Consider the following 22596-nt stretch of genomic DNA (forward strand, 5'->3'; position numbering starts at 1 on the left):
ACGAACGAGTCGTGAATTGCATTTCCTGTTCACCAACGAACGAATCTGTGAGTGAACGAATCACTCACTGAGTGATTCGCATTTCCAGTTCACCGCGAGAATGGATCAGTGAAGGAACGAATCCTGGCTTTCCCATTCGCGAACGAGTCAATGAACTGCCTTCCTGTGCATTAACTGACCAGTCAGTGAATATGTTGCGTCTCTTGGCGTGAAATATGTAAGCCAGAATGTAGATTTACGATTTACTTTTAAATAACGTGTATGCATATATATGTCTCAATGTTGTTATTTAATATATCGACTGCAGTTTCACATTTGATTGCTGGTTTGAGATGTACTATTATTATTATTATTATTATTATTATTATTATTATTATTATGATTATTATTATTATTTTAATAAACATTTGTTATAACTTGTTATAACGAGCCAATTATTATGATATATAATAATTTGGGGGCGGGGTAGTTGTATTGTTTGATGTGTATGGGTTGTTTCCACTGGATAAATAAAAAAAATAAGCCGTATCATTGTGTGTGAGGGGGGGATTCATTGAACGATTTGTTTGAACGAATCCTTTGAGTGAACTGATTCTAAAGATTCAGTTCACCTAAAAGAACTGGAATGCACATAACTATCGTTTACCTCCCAAGACGCGACGGAGACCCCGGACTCACTTCCGGGTTGACCGTTGGCTAGCCAATCATCTACCTCGGTTCTGACCGCACATTAGAGCGAACCAATCGCATCATAATACATTTAAGACCGCCCAATCAATCGTCACGTAATACGGAAGTGTGCCTTTGTTTTCGTCGTTTATTCAAGCCACAGGGTCATGGAGACATTAAGCTTGTAACGCATATCTTTTATTTCTGTTCACAAAACATATAAGCAGAATAAAACAGTTAAATATATCCAATAAGGTAAGACGTCTGTTTATATTGCAGTTGACTGATTTTGAAATCGTAATCATATTCGCTCATTTCTTGAACGTTACTAAATCTAATTAATTTGATTATGACGTATTGACTGATTGAAACAGAATGATCGACGACTTCGAGAAACAGGAGCTTCGCAGCAGCGGGGAGCTCTGGTCCCAAATCTGCGGTCCCAGCCAGCCAGGGATACAAGTTGAGATCTCCCCGAACAACAACACCGTCTTCCACGACTCTTTCCAGCCGGTGGCAAGGCAGGGCAATGACCAGTCTAACAAAACACACGCCACTTCCTTCCCGAGTGCTCAATGGGAACCCATGGAGGATTCAGAGACCTACATTGCCAGTTTAGGTTTGATTGTTTTGCTCCTTCCCACCTACAGCATCAATGTTAGCTAGAAATGGAAGCTCTTTTTTTTCTTTACACTCCTGTTTTTGTATCTCAGAGAATCGCCTGAAGAAGCTCAAGGGGCAGTCCAGCGACGTCACCTCCAGGGACATGTTACGCTCCTTGTCTCAAGCTAAGAAGGAATGCTGGGATCGATTTCTGCATGATGCTCAGACCTCTGAGCTCTTCCAAAGCAACGACATGGATGAAAGGTATTAGGGGGAAGTAAAAGCACAAACAACTTAAGGTCCAACTTGAGCAGGAACATATCTGGAAATTACCAATATTTAAGCATTAAACAATGTACCATTGACTTGTCCCCCACTTTCGGCAGTGCTGTTGAACACTTCAAGAGGTGGCTGGTTCCAGAGAAAGTGGCCATCAGCGCTGAGGAACTGGAATATCTGCTCAGGCCGTCTCAGACCAAGGAACCCTCTCCAGTGGAACAGCAGGCGGAGCATGGGGATGCTGTGGAAGAGCGTCCCAACACTGAGGAAGAAGAGGCTCACACTCCTGAAAAATGACACTGAAACAAAAAAAAGCCAAGCATGCCAAAAATGGCTCTCACAGCTGCGCTTCCTCCTGTTATTCCTTGTTCATCATGTCGATGTTTTTTAACTGATGCTAATGAAGACCACCTGTAACATAGATGCTTACATTCATGTAAAAATGCACTCATTTGAAGGTGATTTGATCACCTTATTGTATTGATTTTGTCCTTCCATTGCAAGTAAATCAACGTGACTTTGATAGTGGCTGGATGTTTTTCAAGTTCTTGACCCCATCTAGCGGCGGAAGTCGGAAGTAAACTTTTTGCATCTCATAAAACCCCAAAGGCCAAGAAATGTAGCTCAAGGCACTGCTGTATTTTATTTACGTGTCAATCATCAAATTTCTATTATTCCCCCAACCAGATTCAATGAGCAATATTCTCTCAATATGGCAACTGATTTTAATCATATACTTCACGTGACTGTTGTAAAAGGTTAAAAGGAACGTGGTTATTAAACGCTTTTAGTGCTTTCTGCGGCAGCTATGACATTTGCACTTGATGCATAAATTGTAATGCGTTTAAATGTCAAACAAAACATTACTGCCATGTTTGATAGCAATGCCCGCACAAAAGGCATACGGAAAATGACTCTATAAGAGTTGTCCACAACTCTAAATAAGATGATGAGCAGTGAAACAAGCTGTCAAATAAAACCGTATGAACTGTTATAAAAAGCCTTACAACAATCCACATTGGTTTTGTTCCCTTAAAACCCATGGAAGAGAAAATGGGAAAATCCCTGTAAGAATAAAAAAATAATCCGTGACGAATCATATTCAAAGTGACGCTAAAACCTGTACAATTTCGTTAAAAATGGTCAGGGGTGTGTTCACTTTCATTATTCTGTACTAAAAAGTCATGCTGGAACAAGGTGTTATTTAACCGGCTCTTAAATGCAAACGGTTTACCTCCTGCTGATGTTCAAGACCTCATTGCCTGATTGAGTGGCGCCACAGGGCTGACTAATCGTCATACATAATTCATATAGTCCTGATGATTAAACTTTCTTGCATCTGCTTTATTTTCACCTTCAAATGTCAAGCAACATTGACTTTTTTTTAATGTTGGCGTCCAAAGTCTCTGTCCGCTGCATGTGCCGCATGCACTGATCCGCTACAGTTAAGTGATTCTCAAAATTGATACCACTATTGATACGTAGAATTTTTTTTTCCAAGTGTCACCAGTTCTGAATATTAATCAAATGAAAGTGTTGGAAATTGTTTTCTCTATTTGATGGCGCAATTATAAAATGCCTGGGTGAATTTTTGGGTCTCCTGTAAAGTGGAGTTTGACTAGCGCGCCCTCTTGTGGACAACAACTATTCCTCCATGAATCAACATGATTGGGTCAAGTTAACAGTACATACGAATAATCACATTGACGCCTATGAACACTTTCAAACTCCACACACAGAGGCAACTTGAACTCATATATTATTTATTACAATTAAATATTTGTCTTATATTACAGCGGTCCATTTTGTTCAATACAAATAAACTGTGCTGTGATTAATATTTCCAAGATACTTCCAAAATGCCATGCAAGAGAATACAAACTAACAGCTCACACTAGAAACAATGTTGCTATTTGATTTTCAACGTTCTTCTACACCCAGAGGAATGATATTCATAAATTCATATTTCTATACTTTCCCCTTTTGTCTCTCTCTTTTTTTTTTTTTTTTGGTGCAATTCAACATGAGACCAGTGTCTTCTGACTTAAATGACAGAAAAGGCATTTGGAAGTTACATAAAAAATAAACGCTAACTGCTCACATTTCTGTTCTTGGAAAAACACTTGGAATATATATTTATATATATATATATTATTAAATATGGGTTTACAGGAACAGGCACAGAGGACCAATTAAGACATCTAAGTATCACACGTTGATTCATCAGGAGAGCTGAGCGACTTCTAAGGCCATACTGCATGTATACTGCACTCTACTGTACTGTAAGAACACCCAGTGGGATTTTTTTTCCATCAATTGATTAACGCTTTAGCAAAGCGGTCGTACTTCATCCACCCAACGCAACTCACACCGACTGAATGTTCTCACTGGAATTCAGTGGGAAATCATACAAAAAAGTTAAGCGCTGTATTATATCCCAAAAATATGTGCCACTTTCCTCAACGACAAACATCGAAACAAGCTTTTGTGCAAGCCAATTGCTCCACTAAAATAAATGGTCAAATTTTGCATCCTTGTCTAAAACGAGTATATTACATTTGCATTATAAATTTTTTTTTGGGGAAAAAAAAAAAAATCAAAGTGGTTTGGGAAAAGTATTTTATGCAACAGTTTGATTATTAAAAACATTACTGAGAAATGATTTCCAATTCAACGATGTCAAATTTGTGTGTATAGATTTTTTACACGTCCCTATTAACTTTTTGTAAAAACAGATTTTAAAAAAAGTCTGTTTCATATCAGTCCAATTAAAATAATTTTTGTTTCTTTTAAATAATAATTCAATAATTAAACCAAAGAACACCGGTAAGAAAAAAAAAAAACCCACAAAATCTGACAATATTTGCTTGACAGCCATATAGGTTTTAATTTGTGCTCACTGGTATGTAGCAAGATTTTTTAGAAAAATTAGATCAGCAAAAACCTTCCATCGAGCCACAAGCATTAAGTTCAAACCTAACAGGAGGCGAAAGCTTTTTTTTTTTTCTCTCTGCGAGGACTAAGAAGAAGGGTAAACTACTTTGGAAGATGTACTTCAATGGCTCTGATCGTCAAACAAGCCCTCGCAGTATACACACTACCCCCAAAAAATTTGGAATAGTCGGCTTTCGGGTGAAACTAAAAGATGACCCTAAAATGCGCTCTACAGTTTAAAACCATTCCGGTCTCGCGATAATGTCACCCCAAAGCTGAATACTGTAAACCAAACATTTTTTTTTTCGAGTAGTGTACATATTGCAAAAAGGAGAGTGCAGCTAAATGGGGAGGCAACTTGTAATTTCCTCACCTCTAAAAATCCTTCTTTTAAAATGACCTCCGGAAAATAAATTAGACTTTTATTGTCTCTCTAATAAATAAATAGTCTATCTTCTCGCGAACGTAGAGGAATAAATCATTGATCACGTCATCTAAAATCTACCGAATACATGTGTCAGCGCGTGGAGAATAAGAATATAGTAATAGTATTAAGTCTGACGGCGTCTGCACGTTGCTTTTTCTCAATTTAGGATTTTTATTTTTTTTTGAGTGCACGTGCGTCACAAAGTGGAAAATCTCCTCTGAGGTCATTTAAAAATGTGACATGAAAGCTTGTTTTTTATTTTTAAATATGAATACTTTTTGCAACTACCTGCACATTAAAATACTTGATCAATATCATGATCGATGGCTTCTTTGAAGGGACTTTTGTTGAGTGGTTATTGAGCCGTTAGCTTGTTGTTGCTTTGCCGTGATAACTCTTGAGTTTCTCCAATATACGGTTATGTGATTCTTTCTATCCTGTCAATGCTGCGTAGACGAGCGACTAATAAAGTTTTCAATTCATTTATATTTGTTGACGTTTCCATTAGTTTAATAGCTGTTCATTACAACTAACCAAGTTAGTTTCAGATGTTAAGCTAAGTTATTATTTGGTGTACGTGCTACGATGACCCTGTTGCATTTTGAATAAAATCATTTACAAATTTTGTTAGATTTGGTTTTTTTTTTCCCATTAATTTTTTTTTTAAATTAGGATTTGTGACATCATGCAGCTAACAGCCAATGAAGATGCCATTTATAAAATTCAAACTTATCATAAATAATCACATATACGAGTGGCGGCGATCCTTTCTCTCTCTCCATCTTTAAGTGTGATCTTTACATGATGGTTAAGTCCTACATTCACAGTAAGGAATCTCTTTTAAAGAGAAATGAGGAAAGGAAAGGCCTCTTATGTTGCGTCTGTGTAAGAGTGATAGGCAGATACTTTTCCGTGAGTCACGTATAAGCTCCTTCAAATCCATCAAATGGCACATTTCTAAGACCTGCAGGAGAAACGTTCCGCACAGAGCGCACTCAGAACGAGAAGCCGCGCGTGATTAAAACCATTTGGACGGCCATTATCGCGCCGATGCAACGCGTCAGACCTCAACGTTGACTTCACAAGTGTGTGTCGTGTCAGTGTGAAATTTCAAAGAGAAACTAATCTCACGTTCCTTCATCTTCAAACCTCCAGGCCCTCACTTTCGCAGGCAGCGCAGCTCATTTAAGCGGAGGCGGATCAATCCACCTTATCTTCACGTCTCTGTGTTCGGCGTGGAGCTACTGCAGGTTCTTGAGGAGGCGTCCGTAGCGGAAATCGTAGACGTGGCGACAGAAAAACACCAGCTCTGGATCCACGTCATCCGGCACGCAGCGGTGGCTGGGAGCGGCGTGGCCCACGGCGGGGGGGACCAGGTGGGACGCGGCGCTGTCGGGTACGCCCTCCCCTCGCCGTTTTACCAAGGCACAAAATCTGGAAACGGGGAATATTATCAATATTTTCAGCGAGATCTCCGCTGCATAAAAATATATATATATATTTTTTTCTTACCGACAATACTGTGCCAGTGTCAGGACATAGCATTTGTCTTCAATACAGGCCACGCTGTTCACATCTTGGTGACGGGACGCAAAGATCTCATTCTGTGGATATTTAGCGTGGATGTTTTAAATCCCGCCCACTGAGCTGTGCATCGTCAGTCTATGACATCATTAGGAAACAAAAAATAATTTGCTCGTCACCTGACAATGCACATTAAGGTTGCGTCCTCCTTGTGTGTGTTCTGGACGGTAGTACCAAAACAAACTCATCATCAACTCTCCTGGAGATAAAACAAAAACAAACATCCAATATGAACTCAGAAAAGTTTTAGGGACCCAGAATGCACTGAAAGTTTAATTGTCACGTAAAGTACGTCGGGCTACCTGTCTCAGGCTCCTCCCACAGCGCTGAGATCTTTGCCACATAAGGCAGAGACTTTTTCCTGGGCCCGGACTTCAGCAGGACCGTGTCCCTGACCTGGATCAGCTCGCCGTCCCGTTCGACTCCTTGGTAACACTTCTTCGGCGCCAGAGCTTCTTCTCCCTGGGATGATACAGGTAGCAGGAAGATTTGCAAGTCTGAATCATTCAATACAGAGTTGTGGGTACGTACCAGAGAGAAAACGTCTTTTTCAAAGGGAGGGCCGACGGGACGCCAGCCGTTGGTGCTTTTTTGGCGTCCGTTCTTGGGCTGCTTGGCAAGCGCTTGTCCTCTGGCGCCGCCGGAGCCCAGCTTCTGCTTTTTTTCCTTTTTGAGCGGGAACACAAGCGAGATGATGCTGCCCGTGTCGCGGGCGCCAGACCGGGACCCGCTGGGAGGCTTGGCGCTCTGCGGACACTCCTTGGCCACTTGCAGCGGAGGCTGCGGTTGGCTGGGGTCGGACAGAGGCGTCTGAACGGGGGGCACTGATTGGCCGGCTGGAGGCACTGCGGGAATGGGGCAGCCGGTGAGGATTCTCGGACTGGGACAGATGGAGACGGAGGACGGGCTGCGGTGGTCGTTGAGGCTTGATGAGTAGTCGTCTGACAGGAGAACAGAGAAGGTAGCCAAAGACAACGGACACTTTATTAGGTACGTCGAGACTCCACTCACCTCTGTTGATGCCACGGCCGCATTTGGCGCAACCTCCTCGAGGAATTGCCGGAATCACGCTGCTGTAGGTGGAATAGCCGTTGATCCTGCAGGGCTCTCCGTAGCACGCTTCCACGGAGGTGCAGCAGTAGACCGGATGAGAAATCCCTGAGGGCTGCGGACCAGAGCTGGGCAGCAGTTTGGGTCTCTTGCTGCTCTTTGGACACAGAGCGAGGGGCGTCATTGTGGACGGCGAGCTGTCCGGGTGGCTGAAGTGGACGCAGTAGCTCGGGAAGCAAGCGTACGCGTGCGGCGTGATGGTTATGGCTGCCGGGTGGTGGAGGTGGTGATGGTGGTGGTGGAGGTGGTGGTGGTGGAACACCTCGGAGAGCGAGCCTTCGTCATCGGGCTCCTTGACCGCCTTGTTCTTGAGGAAGAGGGCCAGTCTGTGACAATATTCCACGCATCTCTCCTGGCTGCAGCAGTAGCAGGGCGACACGTCCGTCTCCCCCTGCTCCTCTTTGATTGTTTTTAAGGAGAACCCCAGAGCCGAGCCGCAGTGGAGAGGAGTTTTTAAACAATCCTGTCCACCGGACTTCCACTCGGGATCCAAAGCCTCCGTCTTGCAAAGACTACAGAAACCCGGATCCTCTTTACCCTGTTTAATGTGCTTTAGCTGCTCATTGTGTTTTGGATTTGTTCTTCTTTTGGTCTGCGGTGTTGCTCCACTTAAAGGCTTACCACTAATCTCAACCTGAGTTAAAGCCTCGGCTTTACTTTCACTAGCGGGCTTGGACTCCTGCTTCTTTTGCCGCTTGCTCCCGTAGAGCGAACCGGTGAGTTTGAGCAGCGTGGCGGCGGTGAGGCCCGCTTGACGGCGAGGGGTCGGGGCAAACAAAGCCAACCAGTCCACCGGCGGCGCCTCGGCCTTTTGTTTTTTACGACTTTCCTTCAGGTCTGCTTTTCCTCCCCGAAGAACCTTTTTGGCTTTAGGAGGTCTGCTTTCACCTTTCGACGGCGGCGGCGCTTCGTTGGACTCTTTCTTAATGAGACTGGATGCCAAGGGGTCGGCCCTGTAGAGCAGCAGGCTGTTGACGGCCTCTGCGTTGAGGGAAGCCATTCTTCTCCTGCGAGGCTCGGGAACAAGCGGGGGCCACGTTAGCATGGTGTCAGATTTGCTACTTTTTGGTTCCAGTGCTTGTTGATAAGCAGATTTTTTGAACTTTTGATAAGTTTTGGTCGGTTTCTTCTTGGCTTTGACGCTGGGTTTCTGTCCATCCTTCTGCTTCCCTGCAGTTGCTTTCTCCTCCAACCGGGTGAGCAGAACACAACAGTCCAACGCATCTCCAACTTTCCCCGCCAATGTCTTCTTCCGAAACGTGGGCGACTCTTTCTTCTTCTGCTTCTTTCTCCTCACTTCCTTTGTTCTATCTTTGCCTTTCCTCATCCCGCCTCCCTTTTCTCCGCCTCGCTTGCCATCTTTCGCTGGCTGGTGTCGCTGAGCTTTCACCATGTTCTCTACCTGGAGCGCAAAGTCCGTCCCTCGTCTTCATCAACGGGATTCGAAGACGCCGGCTGGAGCTCAGAGCGGCCTGATCATCGTGGATCGTCTCTGGGGGGGGAAAAAACAGGAGTCGCTTACAGATTGCTCTGTGACGTGAACATAACAGACATTCATGATTTAGCGCCAGATTTACCAGCGAGATATTCCCCCAAGAGGATAACGGCCTCTTGGCTTTAAATATAAATGTAATGTGCAGAAGGTATCGTTATTCCATTAGGCTATGGATTAACGCCACGGGCCTAGTTAATGCGCAAATTCGCCCACACGATCCGATGACATTGCTGCCAGAAGCCGTCTGCTTTTTATCACCATTTTCTACTCAGATTGATGACTCAAGTAGCCCACAAGGAACACAACTCAGTCACCAGGCCGGCGTAGCACAACAGCGCACGTCAATGATGTATTCTTGTTTGTTCTAGCTGACGGATGCTTTTAGCGATGAGTTGGGATCTGTGCTTCAATGCCACGCCGATTCAATTGACGTCACATGTGCGCAGATGAAAGCTCAACGACTTAAGTGGCGTCCCAAAAGGCTGGCTCAATGGATATAAAATATTTTTAATGCCTATAAAATTCCCCCTAAAAATAATACAGTAAATAAATAAATCAATAATAATAAAAAAATATATATATATATATATATAGCATATAATAAATACAAATAATTTTATGACATGCAACCCTAATAACAAAAACAAATGCTTGGTAAAATATTGTTTATTTTTAATGCCTATAAAATTCCCCCTAAAAATAATACAGGAATAATAAATAAATAATAATTATATGTATATATATATATATATATATATATATATATATATATATATACATCATATAATAATTACAAATAATTTTATGACATGCAACCCTAATAATAAAAAAAATGCTTGGTTTTACTGTAATAATTAGGTACAATTATATTTTAAATCAACAGCAGCAGACTTTTACGTCTTCACAAACGATTTGGTGAAATTCTACGAGTTGATCAAAGTACGAAAATAACCAACTGTTCTCAAAGCATTTAACGGCTGCCATTGGCCTTATTGTTGCACGACTGTGAAGCATGAAATGCAATTTATCAGAGGGAGAAATGTAATTTGAAGATAACAAGAGGACACGGGGAGGGGGAGTTGCACGGCAGGTTTGTGTGTGCCGATATCAAAGCGCATACACAGATGTGCAGAGTGGAAAGACCAGCATCCTTTATTAATAAGATGTGGTCGTACACAAACTGGACATAAACATTAGCGTCTCAAAAGCAAGTGACATTCTAATGGACATTTGAAGCCAAATCTCCTGACTGAAGCAGACACGCTAACCACTATTCACTGTGAGGCCAGAAAAACACCTCGACTAGTCAGTTCAGACACCTAAAATAAAAAAGAGAGAAGAACCCACTTAAATTTAAACTTGGTGAAAGCTTCTATTGACTTAATTACAGCATTCGGTCTTCTCGGGTAGGAGTCTGTCAGCATTTCTCCTACTCTGGCATGCAAAAGCATTCTAAATGTATCACATGATGAGGGTGGTGCAGAGACCCTCTTTAGCTCACCTCGCTAATGTTCAATTGGATTTTGCCACACTCAAATGAAAAGATAATAGAGGTGAAATATTATGTTTTAAAAGTTTGTCATTTGGGAGTATCTATGATCATGACTTGTCAATGCAAATTTGGACATTTCTTTTAATTGTACCATTTATGATACCTTCTTCAAAATTCACTCCAGCTTCAAAGTTGAGCTACTGCCACCCTAAATACAATTTTATTCTTGTAACATTGTAGAAGGGAATTTCCCAGAACACAGATAACAGTCTTTCTATATATCTCTTTCTTCATAATGGATTTTAAACGCTGCAGAAATTGGAAACAATTGTATGTTTATGATCACAAGGCGGCTCAGTGTGACAGCAGCTGCCGTGTTAAGAGCTCTTGCGTAGATTCTGCATTGAGCGTTAGCAGACCGCAGATGTGCACCATTCGGACTATATTTCAGGTTTACGTCAGTATGTGTTCCAAGAAGGATTGGGCATCGGTCCAATTTGGGCAATTTCAGTTTTATGATTCTGATTCTTAAGAATAAAAAAAGTTTGCATGATTTAGATGAGGCCATTAACTATTTTTATTATTATTTTTATTACTTTTCTATTTAAAATAACTGGGGAAAAATTGTAAGTTAATATTTCTTGATTCATTTAGAAAATTATAGTTATTAATTTCCAATTACCATTTGGTAACTGAAACATGTTAGACTTGATTTATTTCTGACCTCAGAGTGGAAATTGTGAATGAGGCTTGAAACTCTTTCCATTCAAACTTTAAACAGGCTTACATGCTATTCCAAGATGAGCATCATATTCCAAAATAAAAAACAAGACATGTACCACACGTGCAGCTCTTTCCAGAAATACCTACGGTCCCTTTAATGTTACTACTCTTTGCATCCTCCCTGACCTGTTTTCTTCTCGACCTTTCAGAAATCCAGCAGTGATGTCCAATTATTATTATGACACATTTTATCCAGGTGTTGACAAGATTCCTAATTTGCGCTATTAGCTTGCGTTTGTGCCTTTTGTGCGCGGCTGTTTTTTTTCTTTAGACCGTGGGCAAGTATAATGTCAAGAAAATGAGAGATCCCCACTTTATTCTGGGTTAATCAGAGTCACTTAGTCTAAATGTTATTCCTGAAATCTGACCGTCATAACGCCATTACGCACACGCCGAGAAATTCCATGGGCGGGCAGGCAAGGCCGACATGTCACATTAATTGGGATGCGCAAACCTGAGAAATTCAAAATTAATACCCTGCTCAGAGGCATTTTATAGATTTTTACTGTACATTCCATACAGTCAAATCCAACAATGTTTCACCTGAATGTGAAAAGTTTTGACATGATTTATCTTCACATCTCACCGTCATACGTCACGACAACCTGACCTTTTAAAAGAGGAGCGTTTCGACTTTTCGGTTCTACTGTAAAAGAATTTAAAAATCAATCACGTGGGGTTTGACTTAAGGCAAAAAAATGTATGCTTTTCTATTCTTATAACTAGGAAGGAATGTAGAATAGCCCCTGAGGTTCACAAATCCACCTCTTAAGTCGAACAAAACTTCAGAATGGTCATGCGTGGCATTAAGACAAGATCTCAACTCGTGAATTAAAGTGAGTTTCGCTTTGATGGCAAAATGGCAAAAATCTGATAATGAACATAGATCAGGAAATTGTACACACTGTTCTAGCTGCTTCATAAAACATGCCTTAAGTCATCCGTAATAACAAAAGGAACAAAATGTGCACCAGAAAAAAACATGAAAAGAAGCACTTGGTTTTTATTTCACCGTGTCAGCAAATGATGAGTACAAGCCCCCCCCCATTCAAGTATTAATACACAACATATATATTTTTATTTACCATATTGTCTATATTTAAGCAATCCCTCAATTCCATTTTATTTACACGCCGATGACTTTTAAAATGTTAAGAGAAAGTTGATGTCAGCTACATTTGGGATGTGTGTGTGTGTGTGTGGGGGGGGGGGGGGTAACCAGCCCTTTAAATTGCAACACCTGTCAGGAGAATCCCTGCGGGGGCTCAGGGATTATTTAAAAGTGCTGAAAATAAAAATCCACAGTGATGGGAGGGGACATGAATGACACGAAACCCTTATTAGAAGTCAACCTGCCATGCATGCGTCTATTTACTGGTGAAGTGGGAGCACACCACACGGGTGACTGCCAACGAGGGGGAGGAGGCAGGCAGCCTGGTTGGGGGGGGCGGGGGGGGTCAAACCCCGACAGAGCTATGGAGCATCACAGCTGGTGTGCAGCTTAGGTCCACTTTTCAACATTCAAAGCATTTATTATCATATGAACAGTTGGGGAAACATGTTTCCACTGCGCAATACATTCTTACTGTGCTGTCCACATGGATGGCAAAATAATGTAAGGTATTAAGAGTTATCAAGCGAGATGATTTCTATCGTAAAAGATTTTCACGTAGCTCACTTTAGCTCATTTAAGTTTGGATAAGAAACAATGTTCTACAGTACACCAGGGACCTCTAACCGGTGTGCTCGTCAGGAAGGCCATGAAAAAATAGTAAAATTTCACTTAATTGGTTCGGAAATCATGCATTACCATCAAACCATTCTTCTCCACGCCAGAGACTTATAGTGACAGGCAGAACTATTTGACAGAATAAACCCACTTTTGCAGCAAATTGTTTTTCCCCCCCCCATCAAAATAGATCCATTGGTTCAATAAACACTGTTCTACACAACCACCAGCACCACCATCATCGTCACCACCGCCACAACCCCCATCATCATCATCATCATCGCATCGCACACCCTCACCACCTTGTAGGTCGATGCAAAAAGCGAACACACACCCTAGCTTCAAAATCCGCTGTGCTGTATAATTACAAGCAAAAGGTGGAAATAACATGTATTGTCATGAGTGCGTGAAAAGAGACTCGCCTACTTACTTGGCCGCGGTCAGTGACAGCATGCCGGGGCAGGAGTGCTGAGATGAGGGGGGGGGGGGGGGGGGGGGTCGAGAGAGAGCGGAAAAAGACGAGCGCAAAAGAGGCCGATCGTCGATCAATCCATCGTGGAGGCTCGGAGGAGTCCGCGCAAGGAGCTATGAATCACGGGCGAGTGTTTTCAGAGAAGCTCTGGAGCGATCATCTCCGCCTGGAAGCACCGCCACGGTTCATCGTCTAGCTTCCGTGTCCCGTCGCGATTTCCAACTAGACCCTGCGAGCGCGCGCGCGCACGCACGCACTCACGCGCACACAATAATAAGAATCCCCCCCCTCCCCGTTTCGTCGCTGCTGCTAGTTTAGTTTCCGTTTTCACTCGGGCTTCTGGTGTCGATCGGCGGAGTGAGAAGCAGGAGACGCGGCGAACAAATCGGCGTGCGGTGGGTGACCTACTTCCGAAGTGGCACAGTGGAGATGATATTCATGCGCTGGCTGCTGCGTGCATGCGCCGGGACATCTCTCCCCCGTCTTTCCAACGCCTAATCACTCCCACTACGCACCCAGTAAGCCACACTTGCCCGGAGAACGAACGCCCGATTAATAGTGGGCCGTGCGTGCACATCAAGTGGCAAGCTCATAGTCAAGCATTCGCACTGAAATGCTTTGGAGCAGGAAATATTTTTGAATTTGTTAAAAGTCTGGCAAATATGTGAACACTGGCAAGCTTTACCTTTTCACATCAAGATATGTAAATAGTTAAAGTAGTAAACTGTGTCAGGATTTAGAATCAAACAGTCAAACGGTGCTTTTGTGCACCAAAGAATAAAATAGAATCCAGCATTGGAAATACTAATATAGGCATTCAAAATATTAGAGACTGCTTTATGAATCAATACTTTTTAAAGTAATAATTTTTTTCACAATCCGTGAGTGAAGAACAGAATGTGCGGCGAGTGTAATTGAGATTCTTTGCACAATCCTGTTATCACATGAACAGAAAAGCCGCGGATTCACAAAGATCATAGCATCACACCAAAGCATCCAGTCAGTAATCAATAATGAGTCACTCGGGAGTTAGACTCGATTCCTTTGTTTGAATGCGTTCAAATATACACCCTTGCCATTTTCTCTCTCAGAATTGCTGCGATGCATTTAAGTGCTCACGTTTATTTCCTCACCTTCTACCAGATTATTTGATCACTTTTTGGACAAAGGAGCAATTTATTGCCACATTCATAGTTTCCGAATGTACAAAAGTACGTCAACTTTATGGTTCAAGGAAACAACGGGGCTTCCCCTAAAAAGTGCAGCTCATGTTAAACAAGCCCCTACAGTCACATAGTGATGGAAATAAGATGAGGTCAGATCCGTGTGAGAATTCTTTCACGCAACAGGAACGATCGTTATATTCCGCTGTTTGACCAAATAAGTATTTTACGGTGTCTTTTCCGACATATTTGCAATTTGTGCAGCAGTGCAAAAGGATCAGCTGAAAACAAATATGATCAATAATGTCAATAATTACCACCAGGCGGTGAGTAAACACGGTAAATTATGATGTAACAGCGTCATAAAGCCAGGCCTACTGATGATATCAGAAAATATGAGCGCTGCCAGCTCTCTAATTAACAAACATACAGCAATTGTCAGATTGATGACAGTCCATAATAAACATATTCAGCAATCTTTATTGGGCTCATTGGCTTTATATCCTCTTAATAACACGTGCGGTCTGATAATAACTCATTGATTTTGACGACTGTATTTAAAATGAAAAAAGTCCCAATGTGATCAGACCAAAAAAAAAAAAAAAATCAACGTTAATTGTGATAAAAGCTGGCAACCCTCATCAATAGGAGCTTTACAGTGCACAGTTAGCGGCTGTAAACCAGCCGAGTGTGTGGAGGGTTAATGAGGCGTGGGCGACCGACCGCTGAGTGCTGACCTGCACTGTAATAACACACCGAGCAGGACAATTACGGAGAGCGCAACTCCAAGGTCTTACTTAAGTTGTTAACAATACAGTGCAAGCTCAGGTGTCCAACCCGAGGCGTGGGGGTCAGATTTGGCCTTAGATAGCATGTAATCTGACTGTAAAATAATAATGCTAATCAAATGTTTATTATGATTTATGAATTTCACACATCGGAGTGTTTTGCGTCTGTAAACAAACATGGTGGAATTTAGTTTTGTGAAATACCATCAGCTAAAAATTGCAGAGGATATTCCCTTTTGTTCAAAAGCTTGCATTAGGCACAGAGAAGCTGCAGACATTATTTTTTAATGTGACTCATATTTGGATTTTCTTGTTCCCCTGAGCTGTTTTCTCATGCGCGTTCACCAACTAATTTCTGCTCTTGGGAATTTTGTGTGGGATTTTTTGGATTTTTTTTTTTTGGGTGTGTGGTTAAAAACTGGAAATGAAACTCTGAAGCACCAACTTTGTCCACTCACATCAAGTCAATCAGCATTCAACTTCCAGAGCACCCCTCCCATCACTTCCTTACTCGACATTGACAGCTTTTTAACCAGAAGTGACTAAAGCTCCGCCCACCTGTCAAGCCCAAAGAGCACTAAGCACAGAACAGCTGGGCATCATCATCCTCCTCCTCCTCCTCATCATCTCCGCTGCTGAAAATGGACTGGCAGCGCTAATGAATGCGAGCGTGGCTGTTTAATGTCAGTACAAGCAAACAGTGAGAGCGGAAGCATGACATGAAACACAAGCGCGATGATTCAAGTCATAATCCAGACGTCGGAATCAATCGCCGCCATTTATCTTTGGAACATTTGAGCAACCTGCCTAATTGCCACTTGCGCAAACTGTAAGCGGCGCTTCTCTATGCGATCCGACGTATTTGTGCAACATCAGCTTGCACCCTCCAGATGAATGGAATCAATGAGGAGGAATTGAGCCGCAGTCAGCAATTCTCCTTACAAAACACAAAATAAAGAAAATATCTCCTGACTGTTCAAATGCACTGCGCCATGGTCTCAACCTTGGAGGAGCAAACACCCGGGCAGGGTGGAAATACCACAAATAATTTAGGAGATATTACCGTGTCGGCTCGCTTGGAATAACACATTTTGCTCGCAGATTGCTTCTCTCAACACGCTGGAAAAAGTTGACTTTACTTAATTGAGTTGACCGAAGGACGATGGAAGGTAAACATGGCCCGGTTATATGACTGATCGTTTCCTTTGGGAGGGGCTAAAATGGAGGTGTTGAAGAAGCAATATTGTAAAGTTAGTCCATCAAACTTTGGTGTTTACATTTTGTGTCTAGTTTGAGTTGTGCTTCAGGGTCATTTTACAAATAGTTTCCTTTCGCTGGTCCAAATCACAACGTAAAAATGCCGGCTTCAAAATGCGTCACAGCGAACAATATGACGTCACTCTCATCGCTTAATGGTCACAAGAATGTAAACAGGATGAAGGTTGGCTATCAAGTGATAAGTGAATAAAAATAAATAAGATAGAAAAAACAACCCACTTCTCAGCTGAGGATTTCGTATGCCGTGTTCACACCGAGCAGCGATACGAACAAAACAAACAAAACGAGCCTAATGTGAAAACACGCCGAGACAAACAGAGCACTGAAACAAGTGCATTGAGACAAGCCTCGCTATCTGTGACAAGCATTGAGCGCGAGGCGGAGAGAAACAGGAGACCTTCTGTCCCACTTGACATCCACGAATGGGTGGAGTTGTACAAGAAGAACCTTGCGCCTCAAATCAATAAAAGCTAAACTCCCCAACACTGAAGCTCTCTTCGACCGGGACAGAGCGGAGCTTTCATAGCGGCTATGAATGCTGGAAGTAAAGATGTACGTGGATTTAAAGACCTAAAGCGGTCATGGATTGCTGATCCTTCAAAGTTTCATCACAGACGCTGATTTCTAGAGACGCCTCTCAAGACATGCCGGACAGAAGTCGGAAATAGATGAAGACTGCATTCAGACAGAAGAGCGCCAGGGAGGAGCGGAGAGGGAATCATCACGTCTCATTCCGGAGGAGAGAAAAAAAAAAAAAAAGGCTCCTTGTAAATCACAGGGGCCATTTTTCACATTGCCGCTTTTCTATGCGTGACAGGCCCTCGGAGATACACGGGGAGCGCCGAGGGTGAGAACAAGGCGCCGGGAAAAATAAAGAGAGCGTGCGGGAGCCGCGGGGGAGGAAAGTACAAGGTAGTGATGGATTGAGATAGCGCTTCGAGATTGTCATCATCATGGTGAGCAAGAAGAGAAACCCTATCGCTGTGTTTCCAATCCAAGCTGAGTGAGGGGCAAATCGGGGGGTTGCCACCTGTCCGTCCGTTCGTCCGTCCATGTTCTTAGCGTCTGCCAAACCGAAGGTCGCTTTGGTGCTTTTTCACTGCGACGGGCTTCTGTTCCATTCCCCGAGCCACACATGGTTTAACACCCCCGCCCTTTTATGCACACACACACGCGTAAACAATCCCAGTTGTGTGCGATAAGTGAGAGACACCCCGTCTCCGCAAGGCCCTCTCATCCACTGCAGCTGTGAGGCGGCCGACAGCTGAGACCCGAGCGAGCCGCGGTTGTCGTTTCCCTCCCCACCGGGCTTCGCCTTCTCTTCTTCTGGCTTTCCACGAAGCAGATCTGTAATTTTCACAGCTGTGTCTTAGGCGCCGCTGCGCCAGGGCGAGGATGAAGCAAGCAGGAGGAGTAATGGCTAATGGCTTTGAAAGGCGCCTCAACAGCTTTCCACATCCTGAGCCACTGGAGGTTCATTCAAATCCAGAACCTTGAGAAGGAGTGAGTTGCGGCTGTGAAGTCGTCAAGCAGGCGGACTGAACTGAAGCGTCCAAACTAGACGGAATTAAAACAAGAACAAGGTGGCATTTGTACAGCCACAGAGGATAATCCTGCTTTATTACAAACTAGCTCAAACTGTCTACGCTGGCTTGTTGGAACCTTTAAAGGTTAAGATTCTCATGTCAGTTTGCGTTGTTGTAGTCAGTCCTGTCTGATGCGCTGACATCACAATTCAATCCTTTGCAAATTATGCAAGCTAGTTTTTAGTCTCGGTTTTTTCCCCCAACCTGGTCATTTCTTTCTTCAACTTTGAAGTGATTTCTTTTCAGACATTTGCCAGTTTGCACATAATTGGAGCATGACTTTTATGTACATCGTAAACAAATGGAGGAAGCGGTGGGATACATCGGGGCCCGTCTACGAGCGAGCATTGCGTTTCCTTAGTCTGACTTCCTGCTTCTCTCTATCAAACAGCCAAGAGGGCGGGGCTTGCATCTCCACATTTTTTTTTTTTTCCCGATGCGACACAAATGATGGTGCACCACAAACTCTGTATGAATGTAATCAAAATTCTTTTGGGCCGGGAGAATAATTCACAGTGGTCAGAAATTGCTCGACTGCAAAATGTGATGCAAAGTGCCCATACAACTTAATATTCGTTCAGTAATTTCCAGCAACGCAAAAAGTGAATGTCGAGAGGAAGCAGAAGATTGAACGTAAACAAAAGGGGGCGTGCCGTTGCATTTATGATACAACTTGATGAACAAAAGGTCATTCATGCAGAGTGGCATGTTGTTTTCACTTTCTGAACGCCAACTGTTTGCTTGCCATTCAGGCGAGACAACAATGGCCCGCTGATGTTTAAACTGCTCTCTTGTGCACATGGGTTACATTCTCCATGATTCTACCATCTTCCATCACATTTCAGGAAATACACGAGTTTGCCTCCACGCGTTCGGAGGCACGTAAATCGGCAGCGACCCGCCGGCTCGTCCCTAAAGACCACAACAGGACGCTTCTTGGGAAATAATGGGATTACGAGCGGGATTGATCTCCTGCTTTATAGCTCACATGCGGTCGCCGCAAGTCGGCCCGAAACGTCATGATGGGTCTGTCAAGGACGGAGCACAAAGCTGAAGTGCTATTGTCAAGCTTGTCTGTGCTTAATGGGCTTGACACAGCATTTATATACCAGAACTGTCCCGGCAGCTTGCGAATGTAATACGCCATGGATGAAACCACATTTGAGTATAGCTGATCATATCTTTTTGAAACTGAGATCTGAGCATTTAAAAAACGCCACTGATAGGAAATTGATTCCTAACCTTTTCGTGTAAATGCTGACAGACCTTTAAAGAGCATTTTTATAGTTTTATCACAGCAGTTAACCTATTTTTATAACTGTATGGAAGGTTGTTCACAATGACAACTCGGGTGGCTCTGAATCAAACCCGGTCGATTTCAATTGTTTTTTTTATGGGGGGGATCCCAAAAAGGACTTTAGAGAACAGTCCACTTAACATAGTTTTTGAAACTCTGGCTTCCTCCCACACACCAAAGGAGGCACGTTAAGGGTCATTGAAGACTCTAAATTGTTCATAGGTGCGAACTTCACATCATGGTGCTGACAAGCAACCAGTCCAGGCTGAATGGAGGCTAATCAGAACACTGGAGATAACCATAATAATTAACATATTGTTAAATTAACACACCATCTTTATTTTTTGGGATTATCCCAGCATTCTTCAAAGCCCAATTGGTGCATGTTTCCATGGAACTGTGGTGGAAACAGAAACTGTTCTTGGGACCCATTAAAATTGAAACATTTATGGCATGCATCATTTGTGTAGAGTTTGCAAAAATTCATGAGCTTTTTAAATATTTCGATTCTGTGTGTGTGTTTTAGGTCACTATCGGAAAAGTCATCAAATATCAGGATGAGTGAATGAAATTTAGAATATTTTCTATTATGTCAAATGGGTCAGATTGGCCCCAAACAGGAGGTGGAATTTGATTAAATGTACATACTTTATAACACTGAGGTCGTCTCAATTAACCAAAGAGACTTGTCAAGTGATTTTGCTAAAAAAGAAAGTAAAACCGCCGCCAGGCTGCATCTCTAAACATTCTTGACAGCAAAATCTTTCAACCCTGCGTCGAGGCTCAAACTTGACACAAAGCTGTCAAACATGCATGACTAAGAATGACATTTTCACACTCAATCGACGCACTTCCATTAAATAAACACACAGGAAAGCACAAGTGATGCAAGTACAAACAACAAACTGTTTAGAAAAGAAGCAGGAAAAAAAAAAGTTGCTAGCTACGCGGATCGCTACATCGGCGTGTAGCTTGGCGCACTACCCCGGCTTGCTCGCATCGTTCTCGGACACTTTGACGTTAGCGACTCGGTGTCTTACCTCTGATGCAAACGCTCTCCTTTAGTGGAAAGAAAAGTCAATTCCAGTAGTTGCAAAGAGAGGGACGTGTCAGGTGTACGCTTCCCGTGCACGGTCGCTCATGATCACTTGAAGCTCCTTTCAAAAAAAAAAAAAAAAGACACTCCAAACTGCCAAAGCTCCGCTGGTTGCACTTCCGACTGCTAATCCGAGTGGATGGCGCACACACAAGGCGGACGCAGCGTGCGTGGGGCTTGGAGTCAAGCAATCGCTGTGTGTCGTCTCCAGCGTGCGGGGAAAAAAAAGCGAAAAAAGTACGGCTCACTTGTGCGTGTTTTTACATAACAGCATCATCCGCTTTTTTATGTTGACGCATCACGAAGAGAAAACATGGAGAGTTTCTTAAAGGGCCACACGGACGGACGACACCATGACACCTTGCCTGGTCAACCACACATTCACATGTAACAGTACTTATATGTCAATCAATAATAAGACGATACATCACATATTGAAACTGTCGGAATTCAGCAAACATAAAGTAACATTTGAGTGATCATTAAGATGCAGTATTGTAAATTTGTTTAAAGCTCCCATATTGGAGGAATTAAACTGAGTCCATTAAGGGTCACTAGTTACTAGTTGCAGTGACGTAATTGCTCACAATAGGAGTTCTTGTTATGTAATGGGGGGGGGGGGGAAGCAGTAAATGCAAGTTGATGAACAGATCTATTTATTTTTGTGGAGAGCATGAGTAAGAAAACTAAACATGACAATATAGAACACCGTCACCACTCAAAACACTTGATGACAAGAGGTGGTTGGGGTAATGAATGGCTTGAGTGGTTGAAAAGACAGGCACTACTTTTATCCTCTTGTCATGCATGCTTCCTTTAGAGTGGCATTATTTTCTCGAACATCCTTTTTTGAAACAATCAAGGAGTAATGTCCGTTAGATTATTTAGTCTGACACTCAAAATGCTCACCATTGATTTATGGCTATTAAAGGGCTATGTAGAATAATTTCAAATCTGGCATTACGTCAAGCTGTCATGGTATGACACGTCACTTGGTCATATCTGATTTTAGCTGTAGCTATATTTAAGCCATTGATGTTTATCTGACTCAGTGCCTCATTATACTACAATAGCAAAATCTGGTTAACTTGACCACAAATGCTTGAGTAATAATGTGAAAGACAAGAAAAAAAGAAAAGAAGTTTGATTACTGGCTCCTCTGGCTCCATTCATCTGGAAAATCTTTGTAATTCTATAATGGAAGAAAAGCCATACAAATTTTTCATTTGGAGTGTCGATCCATGGATTGTCATCATTGTTTAAGTAATGGCTTCCGCAGACAAACCTGCTCTTTAGTTCAGCTCAAAAGAAAGCAGGAAAGAGAGATATGATATAATTGAAATACGTATAATAAGTTATGACGAATGAAATCGATACCTAAGTTCTTATGGAGGCCAAGAGACTCATTCCATTAATGTGATTAGTAAAACAAAGAATGGTCCACCCTCGCATGACAAGGTGAAAAAAATAATGCATTTCTCAGAGGAGCAGCTAAAGTCCAATTTCTCTTAGGCAGAAACAAACATTTTGTCAAGTAGAAAATAAATTGATCTAAACATAGAGCTTAGACATAATTAAATCATATTTTATCTGTGCAGTTAGTTCATAAAGTCAGGTCATGTCAGTTTCTACTTCTGTCATATTTGCAACCTGTCAGTTAAAAAAAGAAAAAAGTGTAGTTGCATTATTCTAGGCCACGTTCCATTAAGGCTACCTTCGCTTCTCATCTTTCAGCAGCACTTAACGGAATGGAGCTGTCGTTGTTACCTTGACTAAGCAATAAAATAAAAATAAAAGCCAAAGGAGGCCCA

The 22596-nt window shown here is 42.6% G+C and overlaps 2 protein-coding genes across 3 annotated transcripts; one reads left to right on the plus strand and one right to left on the minus strand.

The window, feature by feature from the left end:
• The first annotated feature begins 763 nt into the window (after window positions 1-763).
• On the plus strand, window positions 764-2074 carry ccdc32 (coiled-coil domain containing 32). The gene is made up of 4 exons (XM_061301113.1): window positions 764-924; window positions 1044-1288; window positions 1383-1536; window positions 1659-2074. Exons 2-4 carry the CDS (start codon window positions 1045-1047, stop codon window positions 1846-1848), a joined length of 588 nt encoding a protein of 195 aa, XP_061157097.1. The 5' UTR covers window positions 764-924; window position 1044; the 3' UTR covers window positions 1849-2074.
• Window positions 2075-3297: 1223 nt separating this feature from the next.
• Window positions 3298-21079, minus strand: bahd1 (bromo adjacent homology domain containing 1). Of its 2 annotated transcripts, none has more exons than XM_061301111.1 (7): window positions 20730-21079; window positions 7508-9098; window positions 7028-7437; window positions 6799-6958; window positions 6616-6695; window positions 6425-6516; window positions 3298-6346 (listed from the first exon to the last, which is right to left on the minus strand). In XM_061301111.1, the coding sequence occupies exons 2-7, from the start codon at window positions 8997-8999 to the stop codon at window positions 6154-6156; spliced, it is 2427 nt and encodes an 808-aa protein (XP_061157095.1). In that variant the 5' UTR covers window positions 9000-9098; window positions 20730-21079; the 3' UTR covers window positions 3298-6153. The 2 variants fall into 2 exon arrangements, with proteins under 2 accessions (XP_061157095.1, XP_061157096.1); XM_061301112.1 differs by lacking the exon at window positions 20730-21079 and adding an exon at window positions 13536-13976.
• Window positions 21080-22596: the final 1517 nt, after the last annotated feature.

The sequence above is a fragment of the Syngnathus typhle genome, linkage group LG16, assembly GCF_033458585.1.
Source record: "Syngnathus typhle isolate RoL2023-S1 ecotype Sweden linkage group LG16, RoL_Styp_1.0, whole genome shotgun sequence".
NCBI lineage: Eukaryota > Metazoa > Chordata > Actinopteri > Syngnathiformes > Syngnathidae > Syngnathus > Syngnathus typhle.

What these genes read in the sequence shown, in the direction of transcription:
- bahd1 (XM_061301111.1), bottom strand. Translation starts at nt 8,999, where the DNA reads ATGGTGAAAGCTCAGCGACACCAGCCAGCGAAAGATGGCAAGCGAGGC. An exon ending in CGGCCGTGGCATCAACAGAG is followed by an intron (nt 7,438 to 7,507) that starts GTGAGTGGAGTC and finishes TTCTCCTGTCAG; the next exon opens with ACGACTACTCATCAAGCCTC. An exon ending in ACCTTAATGTGCATTGTCAG is followed by an intron (nt 6,517 to 6,615) that starts GTGACGAGCAAA and finishes AAATATCCACAG; the next exon opens with AATGAGATCTTTGCGTCCCG.
- ccdc32 (XM_061301113.1), top strand. Translation starts at nt 1,045, where the DNA reads ATGATCGACGACTTCGAGAAACAGGAGCTTCGCAGCAGCGGGGAGCTC. An exon ending in GACCTACATTGCCAGTTTAG is followed by an intron (nt 1,289 to 1,382) that starts GTTTGATTGTTT and finishes TTTGTATCTCAG; the next exon opens with AGAATCGCCTGAAGAAGCTC. An exon ending in AGCAACGACATGGATGAAAG is followed by an intron (nt 1,537 to 1,658) that starts GTATTAGGGGGA and finishes CACTTTCGGCAG; the next exon opens with TGCTGTTGAACACTTCAAGA.